The sequence below is a fragment of the Ascaphus truei genome, chromosome 3 (genome assembly GCF_040206685.1).
Source record: "Ascaphus truei isolate aAscTru1 chromosome 3, aAscTru1.hap1, whole genome shotgun sequence".
NCBI classification, from domain to species: domain Eukaryota; kingdom Metazoa; phylum Chordata; class Amphibia; order Anura; family Ascaphidae; genus Ascaphus; species Ascaphus truei.
Genome location: NC_134485.1, coordinates 412240754 through 412256425, shown reverse-complemented (window position 1 = coordinate 412256425; position 15672 = coordinate 412240754). Strand labels below are relative to the sequence as shown.

Sequence of the window (15672 nt, the reverse complement as noted above, 5' to 3'; positions counted from 1 at the left end):
ACCGTTACAGAGGCCCCACAGCAATTAAATGGAAAGCCGGGGTCTCCAATTCTCTTGCCTTCCCCAGCGGCATTTCTTCCTGCAGGATCCCTCATCATGGCGATGCGTCGTCAAATTGAGGCGGTTTGCCATGACAACGTGACGCCACGACGAGGCGCCGTGACGATACGTTGCGTCAGGACGTCACGTACCCATTGTCATGGTAACTCCAAACCATTTGGCGTCGCCGTGCCATGATGACAGGATGCCGAGAAGGAGATGCCGCAGGTAAGAGGCCCCTGCAGGAGTCCAAGCCCTGCGAACATCCCAGCCGGCCCTGGGTGCCGGTATCTCTGCAGCCAGAGAACTAGTGTGCCAAACAAAATGGCGGCATTTAAGTGTCCCACGTCACGCAGGCCAATAGGAAGCCGTGACATCATCCGGTGCGGCTTCTTATTGGCAGACGTAAACCAGGACATTTAAACTCCACAGAGATACCTGCAGCCCTGCGGAGCGAAGTATCTCTAGAAGCAGGGGGTCCCCGGGGCTGAAATAAACACAGTTCAGAGACCCAGTGCTATAAACCTATAATAAAAATAAATAAATATTAAACTTGCATTGCTGTTTTAACCCACTAGCTAAATATTGGACCTGGTGTGCACTGCAAAGGACCCTCCAGAATAAAGAAAGGAGCCAATAGTGAGTTTTGCATTGACATTTCTTGTCTTACCTTGTGACTCCAGTGCAGGTGTAACTGCTGACCTTCGGAGAGCAGACATACTGCTAAAACCTAAAAAATAAACCACACAGACATTACATCGTACTATCAAACAGCAAATCTCCATCAAAATTGCAAAAAAAAGGACCTGGTTCTCTCGACAAATTAAGTACCAAGTACAATTTAAGGATGGCTCACGCTATCCTGAGCGGATGTCACCATTCCCCTAGCAAATGTGATATATTTTCAGAATTGCACACGGAAAGCGATCAATTTAGAGACATATTCTAGAAGTGCAAAAGCAGACAATGGGCTTGTTTCCGGCCGAAATTCCCCATTGAAGCCAATCGGGAATTTCTGGACTTTTTTGGTCGATCGGCCAGATCTAGAACCAGCCCTTACGCTTAGAACTTGCATTTTATGCACAGGCAGTTTTCAGCCTGCTGTGTGTCTATCACTGGATTTTTAGGTGTTCTCTACATATATTATTTTCCAAAAATATAGATGATGTATAAATATATATATATATATATATATATATATATATATATATATATATATAATATATATATATATATATATACATTTTCTAAAAATATATAGATGATAGAGATATATATATATCTATCTATCTATATATATATATATATATATATATATATCTCTCTTACCGGAGACTATTAAATGACATCACTCTAATGTTGCATTTACTTTCCATCAATTACTCTCTCTGGATTATTTTAAATATTGGAAATATTATTGTCCTTCTACACAAACATGGACAATGAAAGCAGACTGACAATCACCTAACAGATCACACAAGGTCTCCTGGTTCCTGTACTTAAAAGGTGACCGGTCACAAACACGAGGGAATCCTGACCACCAAGGATGACTCATCAGGGTCCTGTATTTTATATCCCTTTCAAGCTAGCAAAAAATAAATAATTACAAAGAATTATTTCTTAAGTCTACTGGTCAACTCAGATTTAGAATACAAATTACTGTTTAAAGCGCTAAACCTAATACTAATACTACAGTGCTGTGCACTAACTAAACTAAGCAGCCTGGTGATCTATTGAGACATCTCTATTATTTCTAACTAATTAAATATACACAAAATAGATGACATGACCCGGCGCTAATTATTAGCGCCGGGTCATGTCATCTATTTTTGTGTATATTTACTGGTCAACTCAACTTAAAAAGGTTAAAGCAACACAGGAATACAATCTGGTCGAAGGCAAGGTAATTTACACTACGATAAAGACAAAATGTCCAGGTGAAAAGTTCCCAGCGTTGGAGAGTGGTTGACATGTTATTAGAACACAGTTTTCAGATTTTGCATTACATGCAAATTAAGGAGATTGCATGGACATGTCCTGATACAAGAGCAATTCACATGGGACAGTGATTCAGTGCAATAAACACAACGATATATAAAGGGCAATACAAAATTCTGCCTCATTGTTGAGCACCATTTGTTCTCTCAAAAACATAAAATGTCACTAAGGACCTCATACTATATCCTCCAAAGTGGCTGATCGGGCCGTTTCTGGCTCAAATACCCCATTGATATTATGTGAGCTCCACGATTATATAGGTTATATACATAATAAAGATATACATAATAAAGATGTAATTTTTATCTAAAGCCCTCTCCCGCCTTAAACCTTTTTCACTGACTGCCTCACACCTCTGGAATGCCCTTCCCCTCAGTACCCGACTAGCACCCTCTCTATCCACCTTTAAGACCCAACTTAAGACACACTTGCTTAAAGAAGCATATGAATAGCACTGTGGATATTATGAACACATGATACATAAAGCTTGGCCCCCTGCAGACGCACTTACCAGAACTCCCTCCTCCTGTCTCTGTACGTTCTCCCAACCTACCAATTAGATTGTAAGCTCCTCGGGGCAGGGACTCCTCTTCCTTAATGTTATGTTTGTATAAAGCACTTATTCCCATGATCTGTTATTTATATTATCTGTTATTTATTCGATTACCACATGTATTACTACTGTGAAGCGCTATGTACATTAATGGCGCTATATAAATAAAGACATACAATACAATACCGGAGTATGGGTTTGGCAAACTTACATTCTACCAGTGGCTTTCAACCTGTTTCAGTGTTCTGCAGAAGGCTGACAGGGATTGAATAAACATGTTATTGGAAATGGAAAATATGTTCCAATCGTTTTTTAAAGCAGAAATTCAACCCATTTTGGGAATGTTCGTTTTGATAAAATCGGAAACGGTGGGCTAATAGAGCTAAACCGCACTGTTCCTAACTCAGGGGAGACCTTGGTTTCCAAGACATTTACCTTTCTCTGTATTGGTAAAACCATAGCAAAAATCAAAGATGGCTGCTGGGGTCTTCCAATAGGAAACCACAGTGGCATGCTCTAAAAAAAAAAAAAAAAACTGTGGCTCCGTATTGGTCCGTGCGAGTGAGGCTTAGCCGGCTGCCAAAAATCTCCAAAAATGCGCCACAAACGCCACCACATAAAAAGGAAAATACCTTGGGCACTGGGGGGGAGCGGGGAGCTCCGAACTAACAGCATGGATCAGCTTTAGGGAATCTCACGGTCCTGATTCAGTAAAACATATAATAAAAGCTTACTTTTTTTTTTTTATGAGATGGGGGACGGGGGGAGCTGCTGCGTTTATTTTGTAATGATTTAAATTATGTAGGAGTTGTATATGTTCAAAAACAGAAAGGCCCAGAGCAATATACAAAATGACACAACATATAGTACAATACTTCAGTGCGAATCTGCTCATGAGTAAGGGTCATTTAGTTCAGGCCTGCACAACTCCAGTCCTCGAGGGCCGCAAACAGGCCAGGTTTTCAGGATAGCCCTACTTCACCACAGGTGGCTCAATTAGTGGCTAATCAGTCATACTGAGCCACTAATTGAGCCAGCTGTGGTGAAGTAGGGATATCCTGAAAACCTGAGCTGTTTGCGGCCCTCGAGGACTGGAGTTGTGCAGGCCTGACTGTTAGTTAAACCCTTTGGCCGAAGCAATATAAGCCTGCAGCAACTTCACGGCATGCCCAATCTGCAGGTCCTAACACTACCTGGCACAATTCTCGTGCACCTCTATTTTCTGCTGGAGAGAGAAAAACCGTACTGGGTCTGTGATACACAGGAACATGATAAAAACGGCTAATTGGAAAGTGGGGCGGGGCGAGCTTTAAACCCTGGGGAGTTATATATGTTAGTTTGTCTAAAAAAAGAAGTAAGCACTGATGGGTATGAAGATTAAGGTACATAGTATAGGTAGGCTAGAGTTCCACAGCGTCACGATACATTCCTAAACGAGACGTCCCACCTGGCTTCTTTATAAAGATTCAATTCCCCATGCAATTGGGACTCCCCAATTTCCAGAGAAAATGTACCTTTCAATCTGCAGGTAAAATTAAAGAAATAAATAAACTGGCCTTCTCGGTCAGGGGAGCCGCCGGAGCCAAGGTAAGTAAGGTTGACAGAGGCCCTGCAGCTCCCCCTTCGGGAAGCGCGCGGGGCCTCTGTAAACCGCGTGGCCCCCCCCGCAGGCAGTCTCGCGCCCCCCCAGTTTGTGCACCGCTGTTCTGGGTCATCCAATACAAAGCAGCATAATCCTGTATGTATGTATGTCTTTATTTATATAGCACAATCCATGTACATAGCGCTTCACAGCACACGTGACATTATAATATAACTGCCATTTACTGTTCTCTTAATAAACAAAATATCATACTGTCATCTGAAGCTTTTATGGGAATAAGGGGTGGGTTACATTGAAATGAATGGGATATCCTATGAATTGGAATAAGGGACGGGTTACACACACTAGCCCCGCCTAGCATTACTGCAGAGTACTACGACCGCCGCTAAACTCTATTTCGGTGTCCACAAAACGCAAATAAAGTGCCGGGGATTTATACTTAGTGTCCCTGTGACCACGGGAAACTAAGTCTTGCTACATCTGTAATGGGAATAAGTGCTTCAGACATAAAAGTCACAATAGGAAAAGGAGTCGCTGCCCCGAAGAGCTTACAATCTAAGTCATGCCAAGATGACCTTGAAGCATTCTTTAAGCCCCTGTGAGACAGACTAACCTGGAGGTTACTTTGATTATCCGACTGGAAAAGGGGGTGGGGGGAAGGGGCGGTAGGTAAACTTCCTGGGAATCAGTCCTCAGAGTTGAGACTCGTGCGGTGTTAGAATGTGCGGTGTTAGAATGTGCGGTGTTAGAATGCGCAAAGTTAGAATGCGCAGTGTTAGAATGCGTGAATGCGTGGTGTTAGAATGTGCAGTGTTAGAATGCGCGAATGCGCGGTGTTAGAATGCGCGTGCTAGAATGCGCGGTGTTAGAATGCGCGCTGTTAGAATGCTCGCTGTTAGAATGCTCGCTGTTAGAATGCTCGCTGTTAGAATGCTCGCTGTTAGAATGCTCGCTGTTAGAATGCTCGCTGTTAGAATGCGCGGTATTAGAATGCGCGGTATTAGAATGCGCGCTGTTAGAATGCGCGGTATTAGAATGCGCGTGTTAGAATGCGCGGTATTAGAATGCGCGGTATTAGAATGCGCGGTATTAGAATGCGCGTGTTAGAATGCGCGTGTTAGAATGCGCGTGTTAGAATGCGCGTGTTAGAATGCGCGTGTTAGAATGCGCGTGTTAGAATGCGCGCTGTTAGAATGCGCGCTGTTAGAATGCGCGCTGTTAGAATGCGCGCTGTTAGAATGCGCGCTGTTAGAATGCGCGCTGTTAGAATGCGCGGTATTAGAATGCGCGTGTTAGAATGCGCGGTATTAGAATGCGCGGTATTAGAATGCGCGTGTTAGAATGCGCGGTATTAGAATGCGCGTGTTAGAATGCGCGGTATTAGAATGCGCGGTATTAGAATGCGCGTGTTAGAATGCGCGGTATTAGAATGCGCGTGTTAGAATGCGCGGTATTAGAATGCGCGGTATTAGAATGCGCGTGTTAGAATGCGCGTGTTAGAATGCGCGTGTTAGAATGCGCGTGTTAGAATGCGCGTGTTAGAATGCGCGTGTTAGAATGCGCGTGTTAGAATGCGCGCTGTTAGAATGCGCGCTGTTAGAATGCGCGCTGTTAGAATGCGCGCGTTAGAATGCGCGCTGTTAGAATGCGCGCTGTTAGAATGCGCGCTGTTAGAATGCGCGCGTTAGAATGCGCGCTGTTAGAATACCACTTTGAAAACTACCGTGTTAGATCATACAGATGGGGAAAAAATAAACTTGTACTGTGATAATATCCCATGTTACTCATGCTGGGGGCGCGAGATTTTTTTTTTGGGGGGGGGGGCACGTTGGTTACAGTGGCACCACGCTCTTCCCCAAGGCATTCAAATTAAATGCGGGGGGTCCGCGTGAGGCCTCTGTAACTCACCTTGATTCCGCCGGCTTAGGGCGACGTGTCGCCATGGCAACACGCCGTCATTTGACGTCACATGACCCCCGCAGCATCATTTGATGCCGGCACAAAGGTAAGGGGTGGCGCGCGCGCGCGCTGGGGGAGGGCAAGGAGAGGGACGCAGCACCAAAAGTTTGCGCACCCCTGCTCTAGATGTTACTTTCTCCCTTATGGAATACAACACGAATTGTTTACATTGTCACTGCAGGTAATTCATATTTAAAAGCCAAGTACCGTGTACAGCCGCGTTTCCTGCCGCACAGGCAAGAGGATGTACTTACCAATAATATTGCAATATATGTGAACAGAACAGCCGCAACTGCCAGAATTAAAATGGACCAAAGAAACCAATATCCCAGACTTCCATACGTGTACCTAAAAAATAAAAAAGTAACAATGTTATATATCAAATTACCATTTGATATACAGCAAATAAAAAGAGCGCACACATCTCAGACAGGTTTGCAGCCTGCCTTTCCCCATTATCTCTTTACATAGAGATAATTGCATATAGTGCAGTGTACAGTGGAGGCTTTTTGTCACTTTTTCACTCACCATAACTTATTTTGTGTCTATTTGGAATACATGACCCCCTAAGAGGGACAATATATACTAGAAGTACTTAAGGAAAATATTTTGCCTCCCTAAACTTTTATTATACAAATCTCTCTATACTTTTACTTTCTCTAAGCTTATTCCTCTTCAAACAGAAAGTTAAAAAAAAAGTAGTATTTCTTCTGTGTTCAAAATCATGATAGTAATCACTGGCTTTTCAGGTTACCATGGTAACTGTTAGACGGCACTGGGAGAGCTCCATTTTAGCCTTCCGGATTAATAGTTCAAACGCTTATATCTACTAAACGGAGCGTTGGACTTTAAAAATAAACCAGCGTTGGAAAGGGCAAGAAGAGATGTCTTAAAGCAAGTAAAATATCATGAAAAAAAAAAAAATCTGTCAACTTGTGAGGCTGTTGTAACCCCCCCTTTTATTTAATTGAAAGACTTGAAGTTATTAATAAAACACGGCCCGACGATGGGAGAGTGGGGAATTCACCCCGAAATCTAATTATAAATATGTTTTTTATATTCAATTCCCAACAACTGTTCTGGTGAGTGCACGCAGAGCTTTTTATGGGAGTTTAATGAGGTTATAGAAGCATTACAGACAGACAGACAGACAGACACGTTTATTAGGTATATTATTATAGGAAATGCATGTGTGTATATAGAGATACTTATATCAGTAAGGGGGGGGGGGGGGGAGAAGGGTACAGCATCTTTATATTTTGCCTAGGGAATCATGTGACTTGGCTAAAGTTTTCTTTGCATGACTTTTCTATTTATATGAAAATCATGATATTTCAATATTTTCCCTGGGGCTGGATGTGCAGTGATTCATACAAAGAAATAGCATCCAAATATCTCTGGGGTAAAATGTTTTCTTAACATTCAGTTTGAATGGGACTGCCAGGGACCCGCGTTGTTAATCCGATGGGCCATTAGTCTGTCTGCAGAAATGTCACTGAAATGCTGCAGCATGTACCCAGCATGTACCTTGGTCTTGTTGGTGATTGCCCCAGATTTGTTTTAGAATACTCGGCGGCACTACAGCACTTCAATCAAGGACGCAATGGGTAGCTAGTTTGTGTCGTGGTTGTTTAATGATGGAAGGAACATCCATGGGCAGACCACACTCTAAAGTGCAAGCTTACTTTGTTTCTAGTTATTGATGGAGTTTTCAAGTTGCCTCTACTGCAGACGTTTCAAAGAGAAATAATACTTTCTTCAAAGTGTACTGTGGTTTTTATTTCTCCCCTTTTTTCTGGCAATCCCCTCCCCTAATAAAAACACTTGGTGGGTAATTCTAGATATAGTCCAAAGCAGTGGTTTAGGGCATTTTCTGCCAGAAATCCCTGCTGAGTTACATGGACTGAATGTCTGCATCGGACTATTTAGAGTACGACCCTTAGAATGTCTTTTACTTAAGTGTAGGCTGGTAAATCATGTATAACCTGTGGTGGCCTGGGGAATTCTCCTGGACTGGTTAATCTAGGTGGAATTTTTCCAGCCCTGGTCATTTCCATGACAAAATGAGGGATGCAATCACTTGTGCTGAAATTTCCATCACTTCTTACATCAAAACAAATTCGAACCAAGTCTACTGTATCTTGGCTTTATCTCTATAAACTTCTGCCCTACAAAAATATCACTCCCAGTTTAACCAATTTCTTCAAACACTTCAACAACAGCATTGAGTTAAAATACTGACCGTTCTCGCTCTTATTCTGTGAGCATCGTAATCTTGCTTCACATATCTTGCTATTTCCCACTGATGCAAATTGCTTTGGAAATCACATTTTCCTTATTGCACCATTGCACATAATTGCTTGTCATTTTGGATGATACCTTTTGCAGGACATGCTCTACGCGCAGAGATTTGAGCAGTAGACTAGCTTTCAGCAGAGATTTGAGCAGTAGACTAGCTTTCAGCAGAGATTTGAGCAGTAGACTAGCTTTCAGCAGAGATTTGAACAGTAGACTGGCTTTCAGCAGAGAATTGAGCAGTAGACTAGCTTTAAGCAGAGATTTGAGCAGTAGACTAGCTTTCAGCAGAGATTTGAGCGGTAGACTAGCTTTCAGCAGAGATTTGAGTGGTAGACTGGCTTTCAGCAGAGATTTGAGCGGTAGACTAGTTTCAGCAGAGATTCTCCAGGTCAGTACTCACCAGTCAAAATCATTGTAGTCATTCTTCGCTCCACTCCAGAAATACAAGAAGACCAAGGAAAGGCAAAATGCCCCAATCAGCATGATGAAGAATACATACTCCCTCTGAAAAATAGCAAAACGTAGTTGTACATGCATGTGAGGAAATGCATTTTGCTGTTACGCTGGTCTTTGGCATTTCAAATTATTTGGTTTTTATAAAAACCTCATTATTAAAAAAACAAACAAAAAAAAACACATACTGTATGGGGCATAACGGTTGTTCACATATAAAATGTTTCTGCTTCCTTTCCACGCAACTCCTCGCCCTCTCACGGACCAGAGGAGACTTAAGTAGGGAAGAAAAACAGGGAGGGTAATTCTACATGCACTCGCAATCAGTAATGGCCATTGCCACTTGAGTGCATAGTGTTCGCTCTCTTGTGTATATGTGGAGGTAGCACTCACGTAGCAAAAGAAAAAACTTACCTTGGTGCATTACAGTATAATGACTTTTTGAGACAGATATCCACAGGAAAGATACCTCTACCAATGCAGCCCTACATGCATTTAGTGCACATCCCTTACATCAAATTAATATGATTCATATTTGCAGATCTAAGCTTGTCAGTCACCTCAAAGACACTCATCATTCCCGTCTGGGAATTCCTCAGATTAAAATGTAATTGCTCTACTCCCTCATTATTTGGGACTAGAGCTCAAGAGATGAAACCTAGGTTCCAGATGAGAGGGTACTGTTACTATTAAACGTGGCTTCAATCAAAGTTGAGCCAGAAAGAGACTCATTGCTGGTACCCAAAATCAAACCCACCTCTAACCAACAAAGTACTTTTTGGGGGGGCATATAACTGTCTACTTTGAAATATATATTACAGAAACACTGGTATGTCCTAATAATGGACACAGATTTGAAACTAGGGGATAAAAATCAATCTCGTCAGCAGACGTACCCCTAAATGAGCTGATATGCTAGTACACAGCAATGATCGCCCCAGTGAATCTAATAACTTTCCATCAGTGCGCTAAAAACAGGGGTTTAATTTATTTTTTTATTATTTGTAACAGCTGCTCTGCTTGTAATTTTATCAGATCCACTAATGAATTCCCTGACATAACAGGTACAAAGAAATGTCAGATCCGGCCGTTTCTCACCTGCAAATCTCAGCCACTGGGATATCATCTAGCCTGTTCCTGCAGTGAGATTTATGTTGGAATGACGACGAGAGAATTAAGATTTCGGATTTTAGAGCATTGTAGAAATATATATAAAAAAAAAAAATGCACAGCAAGTTCTGGCTGCAGGAAAGAACATTACCTCTGCGGCAAAACACTTTTTAATTAAACATGATTCTCACTCAACTGTTTGAAGAGCCTTTGCAATGGATACGGTTTCCTTAGGAATTAGGGGTGGCGATTTAGTAAGGCTGCTATTACACAGGGAGTGTAGATGGATAGTGAAACTGGGGTCACTTATGCTCAATGGTCTAAATGATTATATGGGCTACTCCATGTTTTGGTGAGATTTTTATTTTGGCTGGAGGGCCACTTGATAAGCTTTGTGGATCGCAAACGTAATATAGAATCTACATTAAGTCTGTGTCCAGCGAAGCTCACTAACGCTCCCCTCCTCACCAGCTTATTCCCACTGGCATCTTCCCTACTTCCCTCACTCTCTGCCTCCATTTATCAGTCTCCCCTTCTCTTTTAATTTCTCCCCCTCCCTCCCTCATTCACCTTCCTCACTCACCCCCTTCCCTCTCACTCACCTTCTCCCCCTTCTTTTCCCACACTCACTCTCCATCACTATCCTCTCTCCGACAGAAGAGACGCAGCTCTCCGGCAGGGGAGACAGCAGCTCCGCGACAGAAGAGACGCAGCTCTCCGGCAGAGGAGACAGCAGCTCCGCGGCAGAAGAGATGCAGCTCTCTGGCAGAGGAGACAGCAGCTCTGCGGCAGAAGAGATGCAGCTCTCCGGCAGAGGAGACAGCAGCTCCGCGGCAGAAGAGATGCAGCTCTCCGCAGAGGAGACAGCAGCTCTGCGGCAGAAGAGACGCAGCTCTCCGGCAGGGGAGACAGCAGCTCCGCGACAGAAGAGACGCAGCTCTCCGGCAGGGGAGACAGCAGCTCCGCGGCAGAAGAGACGCAGCTCTCCGGCAGGGGAGACATACGTCATCACGTGATTGCCGATCAGCTGTGAGAGGATTCCCCTGCCTGGGGTTGTTTGGAGGTTGAAAGGAGCGTGCAGCTTTAATCTTGTTGGCGGCGCATTCAACAGAAACACTGTGGGGAAAGAAACCATGAGGTCGGGCTACACGCTCATGGGCTATTAGCCTGTTCTAACTACGTCGGGCTCCTGTACTCTCCGGTGGGCGGGACGAAGAGGAAGACAGCAGCATTCCCGGGTCAGTTTACCCTGGCCTTCCTGCTGTTCATCTGAGAGGCCTAGCTGACGGGTTAGCGTGTATACCTTCCAGGATCACCTGTGACAAGATTGGTGAGATAGTTCTTATACCTATTTCTCCCCAGAAAATGTCCCTATCTTAGCCACAGGACTGGCACTTCACTGAGAACTGTATATACCATCCTCAGTCAGGATTGAAAGTTCAAATCTGCTTTGCACCACGGAGGTGCCTTTATCAGCCCACTGCACCTCCTTAGCCACCAGCTTAGAGTGATTACTTCACCTTGATATCACTTATCCTCCTCCTTTTGGAGCATCAGAAATTGATCGGATGTTTTATATACATCTACACGTACATTGTATCTTTGTTTTCCCTTTTTTTTTAATAAATTTGTCCATATTGATATATACTATGAGAATTTTGCGCTCTTTTTTTCCCCATTGTTACAATATATATATATATCCTCTCATTGGAGTCACCGTCCCCCAAAGTACATATACATATATATACATACACACACATATACATATGTACTTTGGGGGACGGTGACTCCATTGAGAGTGGGCGGAGTATTGGAAGGTATGGCCGTGCGAGGCCTGGTGGGTAGGCTGTAACTATATTAGTTGCCTATAGTAAAACTGTTCTGCTCTACCAAGTGTGTATTCTTTATGTGACCTGTAACGGGGTCATTCTACACCATAGAATTCCGCACAGGTGGAGGCGCAACCGAGCATCGTTCCAGGATACACCCCAGGCTCCCAGCAGCGGAGGCTCAGGCCTCTTGTGAGCTGCCAGGTATTGCACCACACACACACCGTAGTTACACATCTCCCAGGGGGTGGGGGAAAGTGCGCTACACTACACTTCCTGCAGTGGAAGTGCTGTATGCTGGGTGATGATGGGGAAAGGTGGGGTTGCAGACCTGCCTAAGACATGCAGATTAGCATACAGTTATATTTGCATATTTGCTTTCCTGTGGAGGGTTTTTGTCACTTTTTTACTCACCATAACTTAACTCAGTATTATGGTATAGCCTATCCCATAGCCTCTTTGCATACCCAGTTAAAATCAACCCCACACTGATGAGACCCATTAAGGTCGAAACAGCTGTCTGTGGGTGGTTTTCTGGGTATGCACCTTAACCCTGGCTGTGCTCAAAGCTGTGGCCATGCAGCAAGCTTAAGCCTATAGGGAACCATGTTAAAAATGGTTTTTGAGGCAAAAAGTGACACTGTGTGCTCATTTGCATGTCTTTTCCAAGAATCCCTTGCTGCAGTGGAAGTGCTGTATGCTGGGTGATAATGGGGAAAGGCGGGGTTGCAGACCTGGGGTGAAGATCATCGGGAAGCGCAAAATCATGTAAAACAGAAGAAAATTCCCTGATGGTGCAGTATTGTGATTGATATAAAAATAAATATCAAGGTGCAGTGTGCTAAATACTCACAAGTGTAGAGTGAGCAATGTTCCCATAAAGGTTTCTTTTGAGTGGCAGCCCGTTGGACCGTCAGACAGGTAAGTGGAATAGTAAGTGCTGGAGACCTTAAATTAGTAACATAAACACGGACATAGTGCAGACTGTACAAAAATCTCTTTAAAAGTAAGTGTATGTGTAATGCACTCACATGGTATAAAAAGGTAATAAGCGTTTAGATCACACAGGTCGGATCTCAGCAAAGTATAAGCTGCTCTCTTAGTCCCCCCTCTGCCTCGGCGGGCGTGCGTGTCACCGGTGCGTCTCACCCAAACCGGAAACCGGAAGTGACGTCATCTGCTCTGGGGGACTCCGATCCTGTGGGAGTTTTCTCTCGTCAGCCTCACTCTACGCGTTTCTCCGTATTGCGGTTTCTTCAGGAGTGTATGGCTGACAGGTTCTAAGAGGATTATATACGCTACGCTCGAATCCCATTGGTTTACAATTAAATATGGTAATCGTGATGCGTAATTAAAAAAGAGACTACAGATGTGGACAGACAATAGTTATAAGACTCATGTCAGACATACATGAGTCTTCCAAAAACTGATTTTAATAAAATAATCTTTAAAATTAAGTGATAAACATAAAATAGTTAAAATAATTAAAATGAATTAAATTAACCGTTACAACAAGATTAACCCCTAAATAAACTTAGCTAATCACATATCTTAAAAGACACAGTAATGCAGTTTATCTAGTGGAGAAAAAGAGAGGCATGTTAGAATCATTCACAAGAAAGGTTTTATATCGAACTCAAGGTTTAAACCCTGGGGGGAAACGGTTTTAAGCTCGAACATCCAGAATGATTCCCTCTTAATTAAATTCAAGTCTCTATTGCCCCCCCTCCAATGGGGCAAAACCTGCTCTATGGCTTTGAATGAGAAGCTAGCAGGATTGGAGCTGTGTGTCAATAAAAAGTGATTTGAAACACTATGGGTTGTGAGTTTGCGTTTTATATTACCCAGATGTTCTAATATACGCGTTCTGAGCGGGCGTATGGTCTTACCAACGTATTGTAAGCCACACTCACATTCCGCAAGGTAAATGACATAACTGGATCTACAGTTCAAGTGCTGTTTAATGTTATAAGATTTTTGTGTTACATTAGATTTGAAACTGTGTACTTCTTTGGAACTATGCTGGCAGGCAGTGCACAATTTACATTCATAGAATCCTTTGGGGGGATCTAGCCACGTGTGCTTTTTGGCTTTAGTATTTCTTAGGGCACTCGGGGACAGGAAATTTTTAATATTTGGTGCTCTCCTATAAATCATTTTTACTTTGTCCGCCAAATGTTCCCCCAAAATAGGATCATTTCTAAGTATCGGCCAATGGTTGTTAAGATTTGGATGTGTTCCTCTTGTATTTGGATGACAATGAGTATAATCTGAGATTTACATCCACAATTAGTAGTACCTCTGTCAACTTCCTAGACCTTTGTATTTATTTGGAAAATGGTCTTATTAAGACAAAAAATTATTTCAAAGAGGTGGACGCAAATAATTATATTTTACAATCAAGCTGCCACCTCAATAAGTGGATTGAAAATATCCCATACGGGCAGTATCGCAGACTCAAGCGTAACTGCACAGACAATCATATATTTGAGGAGCAATCCACAGTTCTATCTAAAAGGTTTAGAGAGAGACATTATAAGAGGGATGTAGTCGATCGAGCACTAGCTAGAACTAAAAATACCCCGAGAGAATCCATGCTCATATCTGCCCCAAAAAAACTTGTAGAGAATGACACTATACAAGTGCCTTTTATTACCCAATACAATAAGGATGCCAGTAAGATTAATAAAATTCTTAACAACCATTGGCCGATACTTAGAAATGATCCTATTTTGGGGGAACATTTGGCGGACAAAGTAAAAATGATTTATAGGAGAGCACCAAATATTAAAAATGTCCTGTCCCCGAGTGCCCTAAGAAATACTAAAGCCAAAAAGCACACGTGGCTAGATCCCCCCAAAGGATTCTATGAATGTAAATTGTGCACTGCCTGCCAGCATAGTTCCAAAGAAGCACACAGTTTCAAATCTAATGTAACACAAAAATCTTATAACATTAAACAGCACTTGAACTGTAGAATCTATTATGTCATTTACCTTGCGGAATGTGAGTGTGGCTTACAATACGTTGGTAAGACCATACGCCCGCTCAGAACGCGTATATTAGAACATCTGGGTAATATAAAACGCAAACTCACAACCCATAGTGTTTCAAATCACTTTTTATTGACACACAGCTCCAATCCTGCTAGCTTCTCATTCAAAGCCATAGAGCAGGTTTTGCCCCATTGGAGGGGGGGCAATAGAGACTTGAATTTAATTAAGAGGGAATCATTCTGGATGTTCGAGCTTAAAACCGTTTCCCCCCAGGGTTTAAACCTTGAGTTCGATATAAAACCTTTCTTGTGAATGATTCTAACATGCCTCTCTTTTTCTCCACTAGATAAACTGCATTACTGTGTCTTTTAAGATATGTGATTAGCTAAATTTATTTAGGGGTTAATCTTGTTGTAACGGTTAATCCAATTCATTTTAATTATTTTAACTATTTTATGTTTATCACTTAATTTTAAAGATTATTTTATTAAAATCAGTTTTTGGAAGACTCATGTATGTCTGACATGAGTCTTATAACTATTGTCTGTCCACATCTGTAGTCTCTTTTTTAATTACGCATCACGATTACCATATTTAATTGTAAACCAATGGGATTCGAGCGTAGCGTATATAATCCTCTTAGAACCTGTCAGCCATACACTCCTGAAGAAACCGCAATACGGAGAAACGCGTAGAGTGAGGCTGACGAGAGAAAACTCCCACAGGATCGGAGTCCCCCAGAGCAGATGACGTCACTTCCGGTTTCCGGTTTGGGTGAGACGCACCGGTGACACGCACGCCCGCCGAGGCAGAGCGGGGACTAAGAGAGCAGCT

The 15672-nt window shown here is 42.7% G+C and overlaps 1 protein-coding gene across 9 annotated transcripts in view; it reads right to left on the bottom strand.

The window, feature by feature from the left end:
- The window catches only part of GDPD4 (glycerophosphodiester phosphodiesterase domain containing 4), a 108704-nt gene that overhangs the window by 34280 nt on the left and 58752 nt on the right, over nt 1-15672 (bottom strand). For 8 of the 9 annotated variants that reach the window (XM_075592649.1, XM_075592643.1, XM_075592648.1 and 5 more), the window contains 3 exons: nt 8851-8954; nt 6407-6500; nt 710-769 (listed from right to left, as the gene is read on the bottom strand). In XM_075592649.1, the coding sequence (XP_075448764.1) occupies nt 710-769; nt 6407-6500; nt 8851-8933 (237 nt within the window). In that variant the 5' untranslated portion in view covers nt 8934-8954. Of the gene's footprint in view, nt 1-709; nt 770-6406; nt 6501-8850; nt 8955-9091; nt 9119-15672 lie in introns of those variants that run through there. The other variant, XM_075592645.1, reaches the window with a different exon arrangement.